Source organism: Chanodichthys erythropterus, chromosome 16 (assembly GCF_024489055.1).
Source record: "Chanodichthys erythropterus isolate Z2021 chromosome 16, ASM2448905v1, whole genome shotgun sequence".
NCBI lineage: Eukaryota > Metazoa > Chordata > Actinopteri > Cypriniformes > Xenocyprididae > Chanodichthys > Chanodichthys erythropterus.
In genome coordinates this window covers 2207102-2229213 of record NC_090236.1, presented here as the reverse complement: position 1 = coordinate 2229213, position 22112 = coordinate 2207102, and the positions used below count along the sequence as shown (strand labels likewise).

Below are 22112 nucleotides of genomic sequence, written 5' to 3'. Positions count from 1 at the left end.
ATAGAAAATAAGTTTACAAGGAGTTTACAGCTGATGAAAATGAGTGGTAAACAGGTGAGTTTCTCAATAGCAAGTATACAAAGTTTGGTAATTCTACATTATCTGCAAAATGCAACAGCAGCAATCTTAATAACATCACTCGGTTCGCTCTGGCTACTCCAGTTATCAATGTATGTGTAACTGCCAGCAACATGTTATACAAAACATGTTATAAAACACCAATCTGCCTCTTTTCATTTTCATTTAAACATCAATAATAGCCACACAAATTTTGTTCAGGCAACGCTTACATTGATTATCTTCACTGCATGTACAGTACTGGTCAAAAGTTTGTAAACATTAAGGTTTTTTGAATGTTTTGAAAGTAGAACTGTATTTGTTTGATCTAAATTTATTTATTTGATCTAAAATAAAATAAAATGAAGTAATACTGTGAAATATTACTGCAATTTAAAGTAACTGTATATATAAAAAAAAATTTTTAAAATGTAATTTTATTCTTGTGATCAAAGCTGAATTTTCAGCATCAGAAATCATCATACTCGCGTTCACCACTCATTTTCGTCAGCTGAAAACTTCTTGTAAACATTTGTTTTTATATTTATATATATATAGTGTGTGTGTGTATATGTATGTATATATATGTGTGTGTGTGTGTGTTTTGATGCATGTTTCTATCTTTTATTTCCCCTATTCCATTGTATTTGTATGTTTTTGTAAAGGCTTTGAGGTGCAACTTTTAAAGGCACTATAAAATAAAGCTTATTATAATTATTATTATAAACGCATGTTTCAGGGCTTCTCTTGTGAGACTAGTGTTAATTGACCCATAAAAAACGCCATCTGCTGTTTTGGAAGAGGAAGTTGCTCAACTACATTTGTGAGAAAACCTGCCTGAACACATCTGTGAGAAAATCAAGCCGAGACATCTTATAAAAAGACAAGCATCATACAATCATAACAGAGAGGTGTGTGGTTGTATGCACTAGATTTGGTATTTGTTCAAAGGTTACATGCCATTTGTAGGGTGGTTTGTATTTATTTGTGACATATGATGTAGGCTTATTTATTTATATTTGTAAAACACAATACATGTTATTGTTACTCTGCGTTTTCGCTCAAACTGACCTTTGTATTTGCACATCACTTTGTTTGTTTGCGAGTCGAGTTTTCCTTTGCAAAGCAGATCGTGTTTGTTTGCAAAATGCTGAATTTGTTTGTTTAATTATGGCACAATATTAACTCCATAGAAAATTGGCCTGTATTAAAAATTATGTTAAATATGTAAGCGATAAGTACTCGAGGCTGTGCTGTATCGTGAATAAGTCACGGCTGAAGGCCGTTGTTAGGCATCACGCGAAGCGGAGAACCTGCAACCCCTTCAGCTGTGACTTATTCACGATACAGCATATGTCTTGAAATGGGTTTTGATGCATGTTTCTATCTTTTATTCCCCCTTATTCCATTGTATTTGTATGTTCTTGTAAAGCACTTTGAGGTGCAACTTTTAAAGGTACTGTAAAATAAGGTTTATTATTATTATTATAACCGCATGTTTCGGGGCCTCTCTTATGAGACTAGCATATAGCAAACAGCAATAGCAAAGTGTCATCTGCTGTTTTGGAAGAGGAAGTTGTTGAGAAAACCTGCCTGAGAAAACCTGCCTGCACACATTTGTGAAAAAAATCAAGCTGAGAGATCTTAAAAAACAAGTGTCTTACAATCATAACAGACAGGTGTGTTCGTTGAAAGGTTACATGCCATTTGTAGGATGCATTCAATCAAGCATTCAGTTACTTTAAATTGCAGTGATAGTAAATAGTAAAAAACCCTCTATGCTTTCACTATTTCTTCATCTATGCTCTCATTATTCCTTAATGCCTCCCTGTTCTATATTATACTTTCTTGAATGATGATGACTGAAACTTCGTATTACTGGCACTTGTCATGTTTTTTGCTTTCTGAAGATCGCTTGTTGTATTTCTCAAGTGAAAGTCACTTTGGGTAAAAGTATCTGCTAAATGAAAAAAAATTAAAAAATCCTACAAAAATACATAACTGCTACAAGTGTATGCACTACTTGCTTTATGCAAGCACTAAATAGGATAAATCACTATACAGGATTTACCCTATTATACTTTATCGACACAAATTAATAGGTGAAACAACAAACATCCACCCACAAATAGTCTATAAACAAAGCATCAGGCAGACCTATAACAACCCAGCCACAACACATAACTGCGAATAACATGCCTTACCTTAACACAGAATCAACCACAACTCCGTTTATATTTTTTTCTATAAATCTTTGAGTTAACATGTACTAAACATGAATGGAATTTGCACCGCAATGCCCCCACAACTTGATTCTCATGACAAAAATAGCATATATAGTTATCTTTATTGAAGTGAATTAGGTTTAAATCGCCGTCATGCATGCATGAATGAATGATATTTTTTGCAATTTTACACATAATAATCCACAATGATCACATTACACAAAACTGAAATTGCACGTCAAAATAACACATTGTCAATATTTTTTGAGACCCCCCAAAATTTCACAAATCACATTTTCTAGCTCCCCCGTAGCTCGCACCCTAAAGTCAAGCATTCACTTACTTTTTTCAGCCTGCACTGTGAATAACTCACTGTGACATCTGTTTGTCTGTTATTTGTTTATTGTCTGTTATCAAGCTGATGATGATCAGATGATCAGACTACATTTTATGATTAATCAGTTGAGAAATCCAAAAGGTTCATAAACTCTTTCTTGCAACTGTAAGGGACTTTAGTAGTATTTAATCATCATAAGCATTTTCCAAATGAGAACGTGGCCTATCTTTTTCCAAGTAGTGTTAATGTATTTTTTTCCATTTGTTATATCTTGTGCTAGACATTTGTGATATAAAAACATAAACATATTAAAAATAATAAATGGGTAAAAAAAATTGTAACCAAATTGTACACTTTTTTTTTTCTTTTTCATTTTGAAAAAATAATTTTTAGACATTTTAAAAGTTTTACAGCACCTGCCGGGTCAAGCCATGGTAATGTTATGGCAAATTTTTGTACTTTTAGATACTTTTTAGTTGGGAAATGTCTTCACTTGACTTTTCCAAGTGCATAGTCATATACACGTTGCACAAGCAAGTGTTCTTTTTAATCAAGACTTTTTTTCCCCCATCGCTGACAAATTATATGATGCAGCCATTACAACTGATTTTATGCAAAAATACAGGTCATCCGGTGCTCTTTTTGCACCATGCTTTCTAAAGTGGCTTGTTGCTGTTTTACTGAGAGAAAAACTGCCCCAAACAATTCAGTGAGTGTGCTTTTGGACTTCTCTAAAAATAATCCATTTAAAAGAGTGATTAATTCACCAAGTTCATTGTTTTAGGCAGCCGACTGAAACAAAACTACTTGGCTGCAGAAATTTTGTCAGTGAAAATTTAACATTCTAATAAATTTAAATTCTAGCTCAATATAAAATAGTTATAAATCAATAGCTCATTAAATAGCTTATCACTGTCTATCATGTCCACTTGCAGCACAAGCCAATTTATTGAACTGGCTTGTAATATTCACAAAGAATATTTTTATTTTGTGTTTCTTAGGTCTTTTGACTTGCAGCTATATTTATGAGTCATGGATATGTTATATGCACATTTAGGTTGTGGTTTTGAACCCAGGTCCCCTAAATGAAACTTTACTACTAGACTAACAAATCATGAATGTAATATAATGCAACTCTTCATTTAATCAATTAAATCAGCCATATGATACTACAAACATTCTGAACACTTCAAATGATTGAGGCAATTCCATGAGTATCATGAATGATCCCAGTACCTCTTGCGCTCAGCTCAGGAACAGATCCAGTTGTGAAGTTAAGCACAGGAGCACAATCGTTCTCATCCTCCACCACGATTCTTAAGTCAATATCCTTCTCAGCATAACTCCCATTCAGAAACTTGGCTACCCCTCGAAGCTGTAATACAGAAAAACACCAAACATTTCAACATGTTCAAACTGGTTTATGGTAACAAAAAAAGGCATATATTCTTAATTGCATATATTCTCATCATCTCTTTGGCAACTTCAATTTTATGATCAGTTATTCACTACCTTAAATAGAAATTCTAAAGAAATTCTTATTTATTGTCAGGGTTCTGTTTATGTTTCCTTTTGTCACATGTTCTTTGTTCTCAGTTTTCCCGCCATTAGTTTGTTCCTTTGGTTACCCTGAAGTTCCTCAGTCCCAGCTGTGTCTTATTAATTAGCCTCGTTTGCCCTTTGTATATTCCCTGTGTTCTCCCTCAGTCTTTTTCAGTTCTCGTCTGTATTTCACATTTGTGTTTATGGTGTTTCTCCTGGTTCCTATGATTAAAGCCTCTTTACTGGATTCTCCTTCATACTTTATCTACAACCATGCACCGTGACATTTCTTGACAGGCATTCATATTTCGCCACCCTTACTCTTTCATCCCTGTATCATAACAAATATCCTCGTCCTGTTCCTATCATAACAAATATCCTTGTCCTGTTCCTCAGAACTGCATTCAGTTGGAACAATACAATAAAACTAAACACAAATTTGATAAACAGTCCTGATAGAGAGGATAAACCAGGGTGTGCTAAAAATATCAGAATATCATAAAACCTCCCTTTTCTCAGTCTAAGTGTGTGAACTCTGATCCACAAGCACGATAGCATGTGCTATCAAATGGAGACTATTTTCGTTTGATTCCCCATGTTTGTGAGATCAATACAACCACCGTTTATGACATTTTCTAAGCCCAACAGAATTTCTGAGTGTGAGTTGGTTCTAAATTTTATACAAAATAGTCTTTTAACAGGAAACTCCAATATTCAGGAAATAGAAATAAACATAAACTCAACTAAAACTGAAGATGACCAACCCCTGAAAAACCGGAAGTATTTATACACAAAATATAATATAACTGACAACAGGTGAACTAAATGTGAAAGACAGATGAGAAAACTAGGTCACAGGAAAGAAACAAACACAAGACATAATCATGACAGTACTCCCCCATCCCAGAAGGCACGTCCTCATGGCGTAACTGAACATCCAACTGTTTAGCGAGGGAGGGGGCTTTGGAAGTGGAGCTGGTGATGGACCAGGGGTCGTTGGTGGAGACACCATGGTGGAGCAGATGGTGGGAGGAACCAGGGTGGAGCTTTGACTGAAGGGCTGGGCGGAACCCAGGGACTGACTGATGGAGGCAGAACCAGGGTGCGAGGAGCGTCAGGCAGAGCAGAATTGCCGACAGACCAGGGTGACATCCATGGCCCGGAAGCCCATGGTGGAGCTGCTGGCTTGCTGGGCCGAAGTGGACACGGGGGCTTGGCAGACCAGGCGACGCCGGAAGGAGTGAGGACAACAGGGAAGCCGAAGGGAAAGAGAAGCCCGGTTGAGCCGAAGGGGTGGAGGGTTGAGAACCAGAATAGAGGTCGACCGATATGTGTTTTTCAGGGATTATTACAGATCAAGTAGAACGATAACCGATATTTTAAACCGATATATGTCTGGTGTAAAAATTAAAATTAATTTAAAAATTAGGAATAACAAGGGCTCTGACAAAAACTTTTAAATGCTTTTAAACATATCTTTAATGCTGAGAACTGTTAATAATAACATTAATAATAATAATAATCTAATGACCGAGGACTGTCTCTTGAAAGCTCGCGAGTACTTAATGTTTTAAAATGGCTTGTATTTTTTAATTGACATGACTTAAAATGACGTGCAAGTGCCAATTCCATCAACTATCTGAAACGTGTGCAAATATTGCAGCGTACAGCTCGCTTGCAGAGCAAACTCAATGTGGATATTATGGATGTGAAACCATTTGCGCATTTTGAGAGAGAGGGAGATTTGGTACCGCTGAATCACTCAAACTGCTTTTGAAACTAAGTTTCACAGAAAGATTTAAAATAACTGAGCTGCTCTGATAATGTTTGGATTCAATCTACATGCTATAGTGCATAAATGTTTGCGGGAATTTCCTTCTTAATAATCGCGAAACCTGCAGGAATGTGTAGAATTGTGCGCAATACCCGCGATTCTGTGCCGGAATTCAGGCCCTGATTTTATTGAGGTGTTTTGCAACTTGTGTAGTGGATTGTGATTTATTGCAACTTCAGCAACATCTGCTGCTACCTTACATTTGAGAGACAACTGATGTGTGATCACTGCAGCCCCAAATTGGCTAGTGCTCACCTTTTGGTGTGAGAGTGCAAAACTGACCGTGCCTTCAGCATTCCGCACTGATTGGCCGGACTCATGATTCCTAACAAATCAGATGGGCGGTAGGCGGAGCTTGGAGGCAGAGCGATGACTGACTGAGGCTGATCCAGAGGGATGAGGAAGCCGGGAGGAGTCCCAGGGCTGGTGAAGCATGGTGGAGTCAAGGGAGCATAGAGACAGGGCGGAGCCGTCGTGTTGACAGGCCAAGGTGGAGACATGGGCCTGGAGGCTTGAGGTTATGCCGAGGAATCCTCATGCCAAGCTTTTGGTCGGGAAGTCCGAGGCGAATCCAATGGGCCGCATGCAGTTAGCAGTGAGGGCAGAGCCAAGGAGCAAGACGACACCAGTGGCACCGATGGATCCAGAGAACTGGATGAAACCAGCGGAGGAGATGGGACCAGGAAGTCAGGTGAGGACATTGGAGGAGGAAGATTTCTAGATGGGACCAGAGTATCCAGATGGCCGTACAGGACCAGCATGGATGGCTAAACCTTCAGGGTGGGGACTCGGAAGGGAAAGGAATCTGCAGACCAGGCGACCCAGGTGGCAGGCTCTAGCGCTCGGTCTGTAGTAGGCATTGATCTCGTCTCCCTCTCTCCCTCGCCGATGTCAAATGAAGAATCGCCCTGCTGTAGCATTCCCCACAAGTATTCCACTAGCGGCCTGTTATTATAGGTGATGAGGCGATGCAGGTAAGTCCTTATTTAAACTTTTTATTGGGTCGTCATTCTGTCACACAATTTAGAATCCAAAGAGGCTTGACACAGGTAATCTCGCAAAATAGTCTTTTAATAGGAAACTCGAATACTCAGGAAATAGCAATAAACATAAACTTAACTAACATTGATGATGACCAACCCTGAACTAAACAAAACAGGAAATATTTAGGCACAAGATAACCGAGGGAACTAATGAGCTAATATAATTGACAACAGGTGAACTAAATGAGAAAGATAGACTAGAAAACTAGGTCACATAGAAGAAACAAACACAAGACATCGTGACAATAGGAGACAATAGATCGCAATAGGGAAGAAAAGACTATTGCAACTTTTGTTTCATGACAAATTAAATTCAAACTTATTAAAGGTGGTTTAAGTGATGTCACGCGTTTTTAGGCCAAAACATTTTTTGTCACATAACATCTCAAACATCTCCTAACTATCCGCTAGCTGCCTGTCTCTGTAGTCGCCACAAGCTCCAAAAACGGCAATGAAAACAAACTGGTGCAGCCTGGACCACGAAACATAAACAGTGCCCCCAGCCTATAACCGACAAGAATGATTTTAAATGCGCGTTCATGACTGTTTCAGGAAGCACGGAGGGGAGGGGGAGGAGGAGGAGGAGGAGCGAGGGTCTAGCTAGCCTCTGTTTTGTTTGACAACACTTTAAACGTCAACAGGAAGTTACTCCACCCAGGATTAGAGCACCTTTAATGAATCATGATTTCTTTGTAATAACAAATACATGCATACACACTCAGTACGACTCTCTTAGAGTGTGCTATGGCAAGAAAATACAAGTTATGGGTTTTTAGTATGCGCTGCACCTCATTTAGTAATTCTGTCATTTAGGCAGAATGCATGACATTCATCACTTCATGACAATCCCAAATCCAGCTCTCCTGTGAAATGTTGCTGCTAGCTGCTATCTTTCATAGAGTCATCAGTATACTGTCATAGATTAGTTAGGGAAAGACAGACACCCATGCAATAAACATTTATAATCATGCATGAAAGATGAAAGGGCTGCTCACGTTATATACGGGAGTTTTCTCTCTGTCTAACACTCCATGGATCTTGACCAAGCCTTTTTCTCTATCAACAGTGAACAAGTTGATGGGTGGCTCGTCAGCCCCTGGTCCAGTCAGTGAATATCGTATACTTGTCCTGGTCTCCACGTCTGAACGGATCTGAAATCAAATGCACTTTATTTATTATTTTTTAGAGCATCTATTAAATAAAAAAGGCAGTACTAGTCACACATACATAACTATATAATCTATAACTACCATTTTTTTCTTTCTTTTTTTGTAGAGTTTACTGATCCTAATATTAGAAATGGTAATTCGTAGCAGAACATTTGGAAAAGTGCTTATGACTTTTTTTTTTTTTTTTAATTTTACAAATCACCTCATTATTTCATGTTGCTCTTTTATTTAAAAATCCTTAAGTGTTTATTCCTTCCAAAAAAAAAAAAAAAAAAAAAAAACACTGCAGAGAAATAAAAAAAAAAAACAATGAAGATCTTACTTTGGCTATGTACTCCTTATATCGATAATCAACATTTTCCCTCAGTTTGTGGGCTGGAACAATCCATTCTCTCTTCTGTCTGATTTTCTTCTGTTGTCCTCCAGATGCTGAAGTCTTTAGTATCTACACAAACACAAAAGCATGTGTCTATTTTACCTAAATAATGTGATAAAATACACTGGAGAAGCTTTTAGCAGTAAAACAGATATAAGAATCCAAAATATATGCAATTAATATTTCACACTTTTTTCATAATTTAATAGAATTACAGCTTGATAGGAAATTATGCACAATATAAATATTCTGTTCACAAGTTGATATTTACCATGATTTCCCCCCTTCATATCCCTCTCATATTACATTTCAACCATACACTCCACTGACACTGTTGTCTCCTTGTAATATACACTAACTTTTAAAGGGGAAAATTTTTTTTGTCAATAAATCCATGACTATGGGACTGGCGTAAAGAATATAAAGAATATACACATAATACACATAAAGAATCCTGCAGTCACTTTACTATTTTCCCTTAGATTGCACAAAATAGTGATTGTGATATAAATGCAAACGATACTGAATTGATTATATAAAATAAAGTTGTTTGTAAGGTTTTATGCATATGGTGGTATGTTCTTTATGACTGTTTTTTCTAAATATCGCAAATTATATCACCTTTCTTACAGTATCGCAATATATCACTATATATCGTATCGTAACCCCTGTAACGTGATTCGTATCGCCAAATTCTTGGCAATACACAGTCCTAATCGATACAGAGTTTTTGAGAATCAATACGGTACCGCCAAACATAATATCACAATATTCGTGTGTATCGATATTTTCTTACAACCCTCCCTACATATAACTTTCTTTAACTTTTTATGCTGCAGTACTGGGGTTTCCCTCAAGATGTCAAACTCCAGGATTTCCCTGCCATTGGGACATATAGAACGCTTAACTTATCGGTATATATACCAAATACAGTGATATAAAAGACCACCGAACTCGCACCTATACTATACTATATAGGCTACAGGCAACCAGGTTGTCTCAGAATATGGATGTAACGTGCAAAGTTTGATGCCAAGCGTTTCCCGGTGAAAAACTGGCATAAAGTTGGCTTGACATTGGATGTCCATATTCACAAATTTAGGGACTGTCTCTAAAGTTACATATGACATTGATGTACACATTTCTAACTTCAATATCATTTGAAGATAATGACTTACAGTCATAAATTGTAATGTGCTTGTGTATGTGTCATGCATAATGCATACCTTTTACATTTTTTATATTTAATAAAATAAAAAAATCAAAACATTTTGCTATTTATTTTACCACCACACGAGCTCATATTTATTTTAATATCAACAATCTAAAATACTGTATATGGTAGATTTTAGATATTTAATAAAAAAAGTTGTCAAATCAAGTGCAAATATTACTAGGCCTATTTTCCCTACAGAATAAGTTCATATTATCAACAGCCTAAAAGTTGTGCATCACACCAACATGAACACTTAATGTAATTACTTGACTGTAATTCATTCCCTTCAAATACTATAGAGCTTTAAATTATGGTATATTTTGTGTATGAGCATACTGTAGGCTAAGTGAAATATTTAACGATATTTACATATGACTTGACATTTTTTTTTTTTTTTATATCAAGAATCTAGACGGTGTGCATCATACCTGATACCCACATGAACACTTTACAGTTGGTTTTATGACTGTAAGTCATTCTCTTCAAATGCTATTGAAATTAGAAATGTCATGTAACTTTAGAGACGGTTCCTAAATTTACAAAAATTTAATGTCCAATGGCAAACCAACTTTATGCCAGTATTTCACTGGGAAATGCGTAGCGTCAAACTTTGCGTCCATATTCTGAGTCAACCTGCTCAATAAGATTTGAGTTTGGTGGTCTTTATATCACTGTATTTAGTCTATAAAGATAAGTTAAACGTTCTGGGCATGGGAATTCTAGAGTATGACATATTGTGGGAAACCCCAGTCAAGTCAAGTCACCTTTATTTATATAGCGCTTATTACAATGTAGATTGTGTCAAAGCAGCTTTACAGTGATAATTGGTATATATTTTGGCTGCACAGCAGCTCTAAAAGAATAGTGTCAATGCAGGCAGATCAAAGCACTGTTGAATATCAAATGCCAAGTCAAGTGTCCCCAACTAAGCAAACCAAAGGCGACAGCGGTAAGGAACCTAAACTCCAACAGGTGACATCAGGTGGCAAACAAGTGGCAAATAGGTGTTAAAATGGAGAAAAAAAAAACCTTGGGAGAAAAAAGGCTTAAGCTGTGTCCGAAACCGCTCCCTATCCACTATATAGTCCACTATATCGGGTGTCGGCCATTTTGTAGTGGTGTCCGAATTCTAAGTGAGTGACTTAATTCCCTACATTCGTTCACTACTTTTTACCCACAATTCTCTCTGATTTGAGAGAGAAGCACTATTTCCCAAAATCCAATGCGGAGAGGACTGTCGTTAATCATCAGTAGCGTATTCAAATCATAACGGTCGCCTGAGGGCGCTCAAACACCACCTCATCTGTGAGCGTGAGAGTTTATAACAAACTAAAAAAACTTTATTAAAAAGAATAAATGCATGAAATAATGTACACTTGTTAATGTGTTTATTTTTTGTTTACAGTATTTTATAGTATTTAATGATTATGAACCCATATTAAGCATGACAAACCAATTATACAATCAATTAAACTACAAAGCTGGCACGGAGGCATGTATGATTACAAAATAAAGTCATTATGATTGTTATTGTTATTAACATTATTTTATAATGTAAGTAACATGTAGGATAAAATTGTTTTATCGCGTCGAGCCGTTTCTGCGACAGCTCCAGCTCTCCGACGCACAGTGTATACGTCAGTGTCCGAATTCGATCACTTCATTTCGTTCACTCCATGCAGATATAGTGCACTCAAATGCCATACACTATATAGGGAATAGTGAATGAGTGAACGAGTGAGCGGTTTCGGAAACAGCTTTAGTCAGGAGGCAAGTTCTCCTCTGGCGAACAGTGCTTTGTTACGATTCAGGTTGCATAACTCGATATGATCGCAACATTCAAAGTATTTATTTCAGTATCACAGCACAGCGCCACGATATAAAGTTAATGAAAGTTATATGTCTACCTCAGATTTAACGAAATGTACATCAGCATTGGGGAATAATGTTATAATCTCGTTCACTGTAGAGAAAGCTGCTTACATGGCAACACAAGGAGAGTAACTATAAAGAATTGAATTAAATGTAAACACAACTTTTGTGTCTTTATCACCTTTTATGCATATATACTGACCCTGATAATCATCACACACTTAAGGCTTGCTCCATTTCTGTCCGTTTTAATGAATGAATGACTCTCTCTACCCATCTCACTGCTCTTCGACAACACGCGCTAGCGGCACCTGCTGGTGATGTTGACTAACAGCAGATGGAGATTATGCTCGATACTCTACTGCTTTTCCTGCAGTTCCTGGATGTGAAATGTTAAATTTTCTGTTGAATTTGAACCACTGAATTTGTGGAAGCGAATTTGTAAAGCAAAGTAAAATGGACCGAAAAATTGCCTGCCGAATATTAGGTTGAATTTTTGAACAGATTGAATATTTTGGAAGTGAAATCTGAAAGGTGAATATAGATAATTTAATTTTTAATAATGAAAATGTGTGTGAAATGCTTTGAATTGAAATATTCACAGCTTAAATAAACAACCATGTTGAATTTCAGCCCATGAAAATGCAAGCCCTAAAAACACAATGCATTAAAATGCAACGCAATATTTTATTTCAGTTAGTGCAATTCAACAAGCTTTTTGTTTCAAAAACATATAGCATTAATTTACTTCCATAATGATTCACTAACTTAGGCTACATCTAAAAAAACAAAACAAAACAAAACAAAAAAACAATAGGATAATGATATTAAGACCGCCACCGTTTTGTTTTGACTTCCTCAAACTCTGCAATTCCCACCCTGAATAAGATTATGCTCTCTTCCTCTGGAAATCTGGTAATGAGATAGTTTAACCAATAATGTATTTCTCCATAAAAACATAGTCAGTATTAGTGTAACATATAGCCTACATATACGGTTCTTCAATTTATTTATTTCCAAGGCCACAGAGTTCATTAATAACTTATAATCCCCTCACTGACTATCACACATCTGTGTAAGAATGACCACCAGAGAGAACAAACACACACCCACACAAGCACAAGTTGTGAACATTAACGGAAAACAGCCGTTTACGCACGTAAGTCAATACATAAAATAATTATCTTATTAACACAGATCGATGAAAGAATGTTTATAGAGTGTTTAGAAAATAATCCATATGAAACAAATGAAACTTTCAGGATAAAGACAAAAGATTTAAGATTATATTCATGTCAACATGAACACTGGAAACATTTGAATCTTTTTTCTCACCGCCAGACCCAGCAGCACTATGAACAGTGAAATCCCGAAGAGCTTCGCCATTATCCTGCCGCCGCTCCTGCCGTTACTCGCGGAACTTTGACACGGACTGACTGACTATCGGTCAACGGTGGGAGGAGCTTCAGCAGCACACAGCACACTGAAGAATGCCGAGTATGAGAAATCTTTTATCTCTTCACTCTCTCTCTCTCTCTGTGTGCGTGTGATTACTCTTCTGTAGGAGGTTACAGTAAATCGTGTGTTCAGACTTTTCTTATTCCTTGGAAACAGACTGTAGTTCTAATAGAGGGGTTTTCATTATTATTATTACAAAATTATAGCATATAGCCTAAGGTGACCAGATTTCTGACATGAAAACCGGGGACATTTCCGATGTGAGTGGTCAAAATACCACCAAAATCTAATTTGTTTTTATCTATTAATTAAAAAAACGGGGACAGTGCTTTTTTTTTTTTTTTTTTTTTTTTTTTTATTGTTGTTGTGGGTTTCACATTTTACATTAATAAATATTAGGATTTAATTTTATTATTAGGATTTTTGGTTTGGTTTTAATACAGTTCAACATACATACAAAAAACTATTGAGTCATTCTACGAAACAGGTGCCATTTCCACTTTGCACTTTTCAAAATTTTCATTAAGAGCAAACTTTTTTTTAAACAAACATACAACTTGAAAGATATGTTAGTCCTCCAAAAAACACATTTTCCCACCTCAGGCACAAAATCTTTATTATATTATCATTTTATTCAGGCAAGGAAGCCATTCTTGTACCACCCCGTCAAGGACAATATGTATGCCACTGGAGTAGTAAAACAAGAAATTGATTTTTAAAATCTAATGTTTTCCTAATAGTAAAATGTCCCTTTTTTGGAAACCATCAATAGAAAGTCTGTAATTTATTTTTTATTTTTTTATTCTTAGATGTTTAATCTTGAAATATGAATTTGACCTTTCAATGGCCTCATTGTTTGTACTGAAATAATTAATTCACTGAAAAAATACAAATAAAGTTAAATGTATCTGATCAGTCCATACAACAACAACATAATTCAACATTAATTTATGTACTATTTCATTTTCTTTCCATAAACTTTTAACAAAATGACCCTGTGACGAGGTGGTAAATGTGACGGGGTGGTAAATTATGTGACGGGATGGTATGGACAAAGTGTTTCTCTATATGATCTGCTGGTTTTAAACTTTAAATTGAGTAAAAAGTGTGTGAGTGATATGTAGTGAGTGAGTTAATGAGTAAATTAATGAACCAAACAGTGTTGCCAAGTCTGTGTTTTTCCCGCAAAATTGGGCTAGGCTACTTTTACACTGTTGCAGTGGGTTGTTTTTCATGTCCACGGGTTGAAGTGAGCCCAAAAACATGCTATTTAGCCCTTGGAATGCACATTTTACCACGGGAACCTTGCCAAAAAGAAAAAGTTTTACCCCCAAGAACGTGATTTTTATCGAGGGACATTTTGGGATGAAATTTTGTATGTGACGGGGTGGTAAATTTCATCACAAAATGTCCGCAAATCTCCCATGTGGTCAAGTTTCTCAACTAGCATACATGCATTCAATCTGAAATTTAATTTTCTTTGTATTAATAATGTGAAAAAATGAATAAAAAACAGTTTTCCCTATCTATTTTGTGTGACGGGGTGGTAAGGTTAAGCTTGACGGGCCCTGCCTAACAAGAAAAAGCAACAAATAAACAATGTAAAAAAAAATAAAAAATACATAGTTGCCTTCTTTTGTTCTTGGTGGCTATAAGGCTCAAATTATGTCACTTAGGCTTTGTGATGTCATTTAAAGGAACAGAGCATTATTTATAGATAAAACAAGTTAGTGTGACGGGGTGTTAAGTCAAACTGAGGGACACGCACAAATCATAAAATATGTACAAAAAAAAAAAGGTTTATTGTGAATAAGTATATATTGTGTAAACAGGGACACACATATAATCCTGAAAATAGTATATGTTTGAAAAAAATATATGACTTATTTGGTGATATTTTAAATGCAAGTGTCATGTTGGTTAACACGGACATGTGAAATTGGCTATATAATAATGAAAATTAATTAAAAATAGTATGCTAATCTTAAAAAAAAAAAAGCATTTTATCATGTTAAAAAGAACACTTGAATTAATGACCTTAAGCTTTGGAAACAGACTTTGGGACATTTTTTGTGCCTTATGCATCTGATCAAACGTTGCGGACCCAAATGGCACCTGTTTCGTAGAATGACTCTATTACACTATTTTGAAAAATCACATTACAAAATATAACACAAATAATATTTGCAACATTTATTATTGAATTTAATATTTTAATTTTCACAAGCTGTTTATACTTTGCGAAATTACAACTTTTGTCCAATAACATTTTAATTTTCTGTTAACAGCTTTACTGAAATGAAAGGAGCTTTGTTGTAGTATTCTTGAGTAAAGTTCATAAAATGTAGGCTACATTATTATTTCCCACTGGAATTTGTAAAATGTTCTGTATACCTCCTATGTAAAAAGTAAAATGTTGTACATTTTAAGTTTAAATGCATCAATCTGGTGCACAGTGTGCAAAATTGAACAAAGAAACAGCATTGACTTGTACCTGGACATTAAAGAGGGTTCAAACATTTTCGTAGTTGTGATATAAAGTCTACATTAGGTGTTTTAGGATGCCAAACAATTATTACAATAAAATAATAATATAATAATAATGTTTTAATCCTTTATAATTATTCATATAACAATAATATCCATAAATTGTAACAAATGCAGTCTAATTTGTTTGTTTTTTGGTTTGGCTACTTTACACAACGAGCCTATAGGGAAATTAAAATACTAGTTTGTAGCCAATTTCTAAGTTAAATCCTTGGGCTTTTACAAACAGACTGTATATATACTTAATCACTGTATTTTGCTGTTTTATAAAGGCAGAAAGCCATATCACGGTTTCGATTTTAGTTTGTTGGCAAAATATAATGTTAGAGACTATTATGTTTTAAATTTTCGGTTCATTATGAAACGATGGTGGCGCACAGGGTCATTAATGGGAAACACTGAATGAATGTTTAGCTGACACGTCACGGTATGTGTGAACCGTGTGAACTCACTGCCGGTGTATATGGATACTGTAGAAAAGCGCTATTGAACATTTTTTAATAGAGAGATATGTTTAGCACCAAAAACCGGGACTGTCCCTGGAAAAAGGGGACGTCTGGTCACCCTAATATAGCCCCAAATCATAGAATAAGTCTGTCCTGATTTCTAGTTTGCATTCTTCTCTAAATAGAATTTTTAAGTAGCTACACTGCAAATTGAAAATTTGATACCAATTTAATACCCACAGAATTCAAATGAACATTTTCTCACCATTAACATGTTGAATACATTCAGAATATTTTCTGTTGTTTTTATGAATGAACACTACAAAAGTGTTTAACCACTCCATAATACAAAAACTGACAGAAATAGCACTTTGTTGTTCCTTTTACATTTAAGCACACAATAGGAAGTCAAGAAGATAAAACACTCATCACTTGGTATGTGGGAGGACAAGAGTCACTGGGGTGAAGAAATGTCTTTCAGCCGAACTACTGGGAGAGGCAGGGGTGGGTAACTGAGTCAGGGGAGGATATTACATGCAACCGAGTTCAGGTTAAAAATGTAATAATAATATTGCAGGGGAATTTACAGTTAAAGGTGCAATATGTAAGGTCGCTAGAGGCCTATTCAAAACAAAGGCGTAGCTTGATGACGGCAAGTTTGAGCACAGAATCTTGGGACATTCACATCACATCCGGTGGAAACAATCTGGAAAGTTCATGGATGCGATTATTAATGTTACTGTAGTATGAAACAGAGCAGGACCAAGTTTTGTGGGAGGTGAACGAGGCCACTGGAGTGATTGCGCAACACATGCCTCATGAGCAGTGGGAAGTGCAAAACAACATTACAAAGTGTTAAACACTTTTACGAAACTCAAGACAAATTTACATTTTGGAAAACATTTTTACCTATAATAAAACACAATTTTATTTTAATAAATAATTTTAATAAAACACTTTTACCACGGACAAAACAAATTTACATTTTAGAAAACAAATTAACAAGACGCAAAACACTTTTACCAGTCCCGAAACAAATTTACAATGACAGATTCTTCATGGAAAGGGAATGTACCACACACAGGAAGTGACGCGGTGAAAGGTGTTGTTGTTGGTGAGCGCGGTAAATTCGTGTTGTGGTTGTGGAGTAAATGGCGTAAATAAAGTTTATGGTGACCGAACGTGGACTGCGGCCGAGGGATGTTTTGCCCGTTTTGTGGCAAACACATGAGCAGCTTAACGCGGTTTTGCTTTACGTGTGGTCGGTGTTTGGAGTTTCTAAAGGACGCGGGCCAGACGGAAACACAGGGGACGTCTCGACAGCCGGACAGTGCTAAGCAAAATAAGTTGTTATTTGTTATTTTTTAGTGTAGCAAAACGCTAGCTATCTGAGGCCATGTGAATAAAAATCAGTAATGCTAATAATGTTTTTTTGAGCGGCTTATAACTTTCTGTTTTGAAACGGAACTCTGTCCATTTCAGCAAAACAACCATGCCCATCATACAAACAGTTCATGGAGTACAGAAGCTCGAAGTTAATAGAACAGCAGTCTTTTAACTATGGGCCAAAAGGAAGATTTAAGCCTAAAGATAGAAAACACATCCAGGTAAGTTGTACTGACCGTCCTATACAATTTTGCAATGCTCTATATATATTTGAGTGTATATTTATTTTATCTATGTGTACATTAATTATATATCTTTGTTATTTTACTAGATAAATGTAGGATTGATGGCGCCGCATGAAACTGATGGAACCGATTTAAAACCTCTAAGAGGGAAAACACTCCCGTTATTTACAGACCCGGAGGTAGCAGCACCTGATCTACAGAAACAATTTGGTGAAGAATTCGCTCTGATGAACTTGAAACAGAAAATACCACGTGTAATGTGATTTATAACAAAATAATCTTTTGGGTTTTTTTTATAAATCTTTTTGTTCCCTCTACTACCTTTTACTCAAAACTACATTATAGTTTAGCATCTACGTCACGGCTCTCAGCCTGCCCTCTGTTCGTTGATTGGCCCGGCTGTTTCCAGACCGGTGGTAAACAGAAAGCTCTGACGCTGTCTCAGACTGAGTACAGAAGCGAAATGAAATTGAGCAGAAGTAGTAAGTCTGACGTAGTCAGGCTAGGGGAGGACATTTTTGTTTGTAAGATGTTTTAACATGGAAATGATAATTTCCCAACAGTAAATACACAGACCTGTATTCACCAAATGTTGAGCAAGAGGACGGTTGCTGTCAATGTGAAGAATTTCCAACACACCTATTGAGATATTGCTTTGGTGATGTTATTCAGAAGGACTTGGATGAGTGTGTGAGACTGTGGAACCATCACAGGATTTGCCCATCCAGAACAGCAGCATGTCCAGGAGGAGTGCCCAATGAACTCTACTTACCACACAGGTGATACATTGGTAATAAAGAGATAAAAGTATTATTCTAATGTTTTAGCTTAAATGAAAAGAAATGCATAGGTTTTCTATTTAACATAGGTTTGGCTCCAGAGACTGTGGATTTCAAATTGAACAGGCTGAACTGGATGCCCTTCCTGGGGCTAGCCCGCATGTGACTCCTTGTGGGGACCAAAACATGCAGGAGTACTTGGACTTTGCCATGGAACACAATCAGTTACATAAGCCAGAGAACTGGGAGTCTGCATCAGAACTGTACATGAAACTAAAAGAAATGGCTCAGCTATGAAATGATCAAAAAGGAGGGTTTTTTGTAGTGGTGGAACTGCTGAGTAGTGCTGTCTGTCTGAACACAATGTTTATGAATCTGTCACCCACACCTTAATTGTTTTTAAGTGTGAAGTAATTTATTACTATTTGATTAAGTATTTATTACATTTTTGTAGTATAGAAAACAAAACTTCTTGAACTACTTGTTTCTTTATTTAAAACAGTGATTCACAAAGGGATCCCAGAAGAGTCACGAATCTAAAACATTTTCAAAATGTTAATGGTGAGTAAAAAAACATGCTCACATAATGTTAGATTATAAAAACAATTTTGGTAACTGCACTTTAAAGTGAACCTTTAACAACAACAATGTTTTCAGAGTCTTAACTCTAGGGGTCATCCATCATTTAGCTTAAAAACAGCCAAATCCTAAACTATTTTGAATTCCAAAGTCCATTTGTGACTTAAAGTGTATGAGTCGTCTAGGAGTTTGTACATGTATTTGACATTGGGAACGCAGAGTTATCCAGGAACTCTATTTGTGGCAGTGGTTCCAAGTCAGATGGGGGAAGTGAAGACAGCCCAGTAGCAAACATCAAAACATCATCCACAGACACAGCAGCCTGGCCTTCTGCAAAGAAAAACAATTCAGATACATAATTAGAGCTTCAAGCTCGAAGAGCTGAAACCCTATTGTAATTGTACTGATTTTTATTACAGTGAAAAAACAGGAGTGCTATTAGTCAAAAGCTCTCATATTACATTGCTGTGTGTTGGAAATTCTTCACATTGACAGCAACCAGCTCTTCGTCCTCTTGCTCAGCATTTGGTGAATACAGGTGTGTGTATTTACTGTTGGGAAATTATCTTTTCCAAGTTAAAACATCTTACAAACAAAAATGTCCTCCCCATGTAATCAGTTAAATACATTTAAATGATGTCAGTCATTATGATTTTTTTTTATTATTATTTTCCTGTAGCAAGAATTTTTTTCTGGATTTTTTTCAGGTGGATCCAGATCCTCAGCATCAGATATTACTATCTGAAAAAAAAAGATTAAAATGTCTGAAACATCAACATTGAAAGCAAGAAATGTCATGGTGCCAGTCTGCCTTACTACCTGTCCTGGCTGAATTGTTAATGAATGTCCTGGTGCATCTCTGAAACATGATAAAACATAAAAATTATTAGCTCCATGATAAAGGCTATAATGTAGTTTTGAGTAAAAGGTAGTAGAGGGAACAAAAAGATTTATAAAAAAAACCCAAAAGATTATTTTGTTATAAATCACATTACACATGGTATTTTCTGTTTCAAGTTCATCAGAGCGAATTCTTCACCAAATTGTTTCAGTAGATCAGGTGCTGCTACCTCCGGGTCTGTAAATAACAGGAGTGTTTTCCCTCTTAGAGGTTTTAAATCGGTTCCATCAGTTTCATGCGGCGCCATCAATCCTACATTTATCTAGTAAAATAACAAAGATATATAATTAATGTACACATAGGTAAAATAAATATACACTCAAATATAAAGAGCCTGAGAGCATTGCAAAATTGTATAGGACGGTCAGTACAACTTACCTAGATGTGTTCCCTTTCGAAGGGAACTCCACTCTGCGTTCCTTAAAGCGTGGCAACGCAGAGTCTCGTTCCCTGTTCTCAGGGAACTATGGTTACATACGTAACCTGAGACGTTCCCTTTCGAAGGGAACTCCACTCTGCGTTGCCACGCTTTAAGGAACGCAGAGTCTCGTTCCCTGTTCTCAGGGAACTATGGTTACATACGTAACCTGAGACGTTTTCTTTCTTTAGGCTTGAATTTTCCTTTTGGCCCATAGTTAAAAAACTTCAAGCTTCTGTACTCCATGAACTGTTTGTATGATGGGCATGGTTGTTCTGCTGAAATGGACAGATTTCCGTTTCAAAACAGAAAGTTATAAGCCGCTCAAAAAAACATTACTAGCATTACTGATTTTTATTCACATGGCCTCAGATAGCTAGCATTTTGTTACACTAAAAATAACAAATAACAACTTATTTTGTCCTTTAGAAACTCCAAACACCGACCACACGTAAAGCAAAACCGCGTTAAACTGCTCATGTGTTTGCCACAAAACGGGCAAAACATCCCTCGGCCGCAGTCCACGTTCGGTCACCATAAACTTTATTTACGCCATTTACTCCACAACCACAACACAAATTTACCGCGCTCACCAACAACAACAACACCTTTCACCGCGTCACTTCCGGTGTGTGGTACATTCCCTTTCCATGAAGAATCTGTCATTGTAAATTTGTTTCGGGACTGGTAAAAGTGTTTTGCGTCTTGTTAATTTGTTTTCTAAAATGTAAATTTGTTTCGTCCGTGGTAAAAGTGTTTTTCTCAAGTAATTGTGTTTTATTATAGGTAAAATTGTTTTCCAAAATGTAAATTTGTCTCGAGCTTCGTAAAAGTGTTTAACACTTTGTGTTGTTGTTTTGCACTTCCCGGCCACCGTAATTATGCCTTTATTATGCCTTACGCTGGCGCCGCTTCCGCTTTTTCGGTCATAAGTATGAGGTAACGCAGCTCTGTTTATCATATTAGATACATTTGAGTGTGTTGAAAATGATGCTATAACATTACTCTGTGAGTTTGCTCAGCTTCTGCTGCGAGACACTTGTTTGAGACACACTGCAGTAAGATAGATCAATTTTAGAATATCATATTAAATGCTGGATGGCTTGTGTTGATAAATGGCATGCAATTAATTTTAAAACGTATTGTATGATGGAGAAAATTCTGTATTTCTGTTACTAAAAATAAAGCTGCATCTGATTATGCTATGTTAGCTACTTGACAAAATAGTGTTTTTCTCTGAGGCATGGTAAAGCATGGTACTTGCAAAAAAAATCTAGAAAATTAGATTTAAACAATAAGTCTAAACATGTTGAGCTATATAACAACAATTAGTTTTCGGTCTATAAATGTAACCAAACGGTTGTTCCCTTGCCTGTTAAAACATGTAATATATTAAAGCGTCTTTGGTGTTTCCAAGGTTTCTACAAAATAAAACCGGAAACCGAGGGTATGACGGCGACTCCTCAAACATCCCGGAGCCTTGGTTAAAATTGCAATTTTCTCAATATTTACAAATAGTTTAAAACAAAATATATAACACTGGCCTAGTGGTCTTTGGATATTTTACTGCAAAATCTTACATATTGCACCTTTAAGTACCCAATGACTAGATATGGTGAATGAAGACCAGGAGTCAGAATTTTAAAAAAATAATAAATTGAAGAAAAGTTTACGGAAGAATA

At 36.2% G+C, this 22112-nt stretch overlaps 1 protein-coding gene and 1 long non-coding RNA gene across 3 annotated transcripts in view; both read right to left on the bottom strand.

The window, feature by feature from the left end:
• dsg2l (desmoglein 2 like) overlaps positions 1–13146 on the bottom strand; it is a 57048-nt gene extending 43902 nt beyond the window's left edge. The window contains exons 1-4 of the mRNA XM_067362538.1: positions 13007–13146; positions 8530–8652; positions 8034–8189; positions 3856–3994 (exon numbers count right to left, since the gene is read on the bottom strand). Coding sequence (XP_067218639.1) covers positions 3856–3994; positions 8034–8189; positions 8530–8652; positions 13007–13057 — 469 coding nt within the window. The 5' untranslated portion in view covers positions 13058–13146. The remainder of the gene's footprint in view (positions 1–3855; positions 3995–8033; positions 8190–8529; positions 8653–13006) is intronic.
• A 5975-nt stretch (positions 13147–19121) lies between these two features.
• Positions 19122–20421, bottom strand: LOC137003595 (uncharacterized). 2 transcript variants are annotated; one of them, XR_010892001.1, is made up of 4 exons: positions 20107–20421; positions 19931–19970; positions 19573–19852; positions 19122–19441 (listed from the first exon to the last, which is right to left on the bottom strand). It is a non-coding gene; the product is annotated as an uncharacterized lncRNA (long non-coding RNA). The 2 variants fall into 2 exon arrangements; XR_010892002.1 differs by having other exon boundaries at positions 20151–20421.
• Between the last annotated feature and the right edge of the window lie 1691 nt (positions 20422–22112).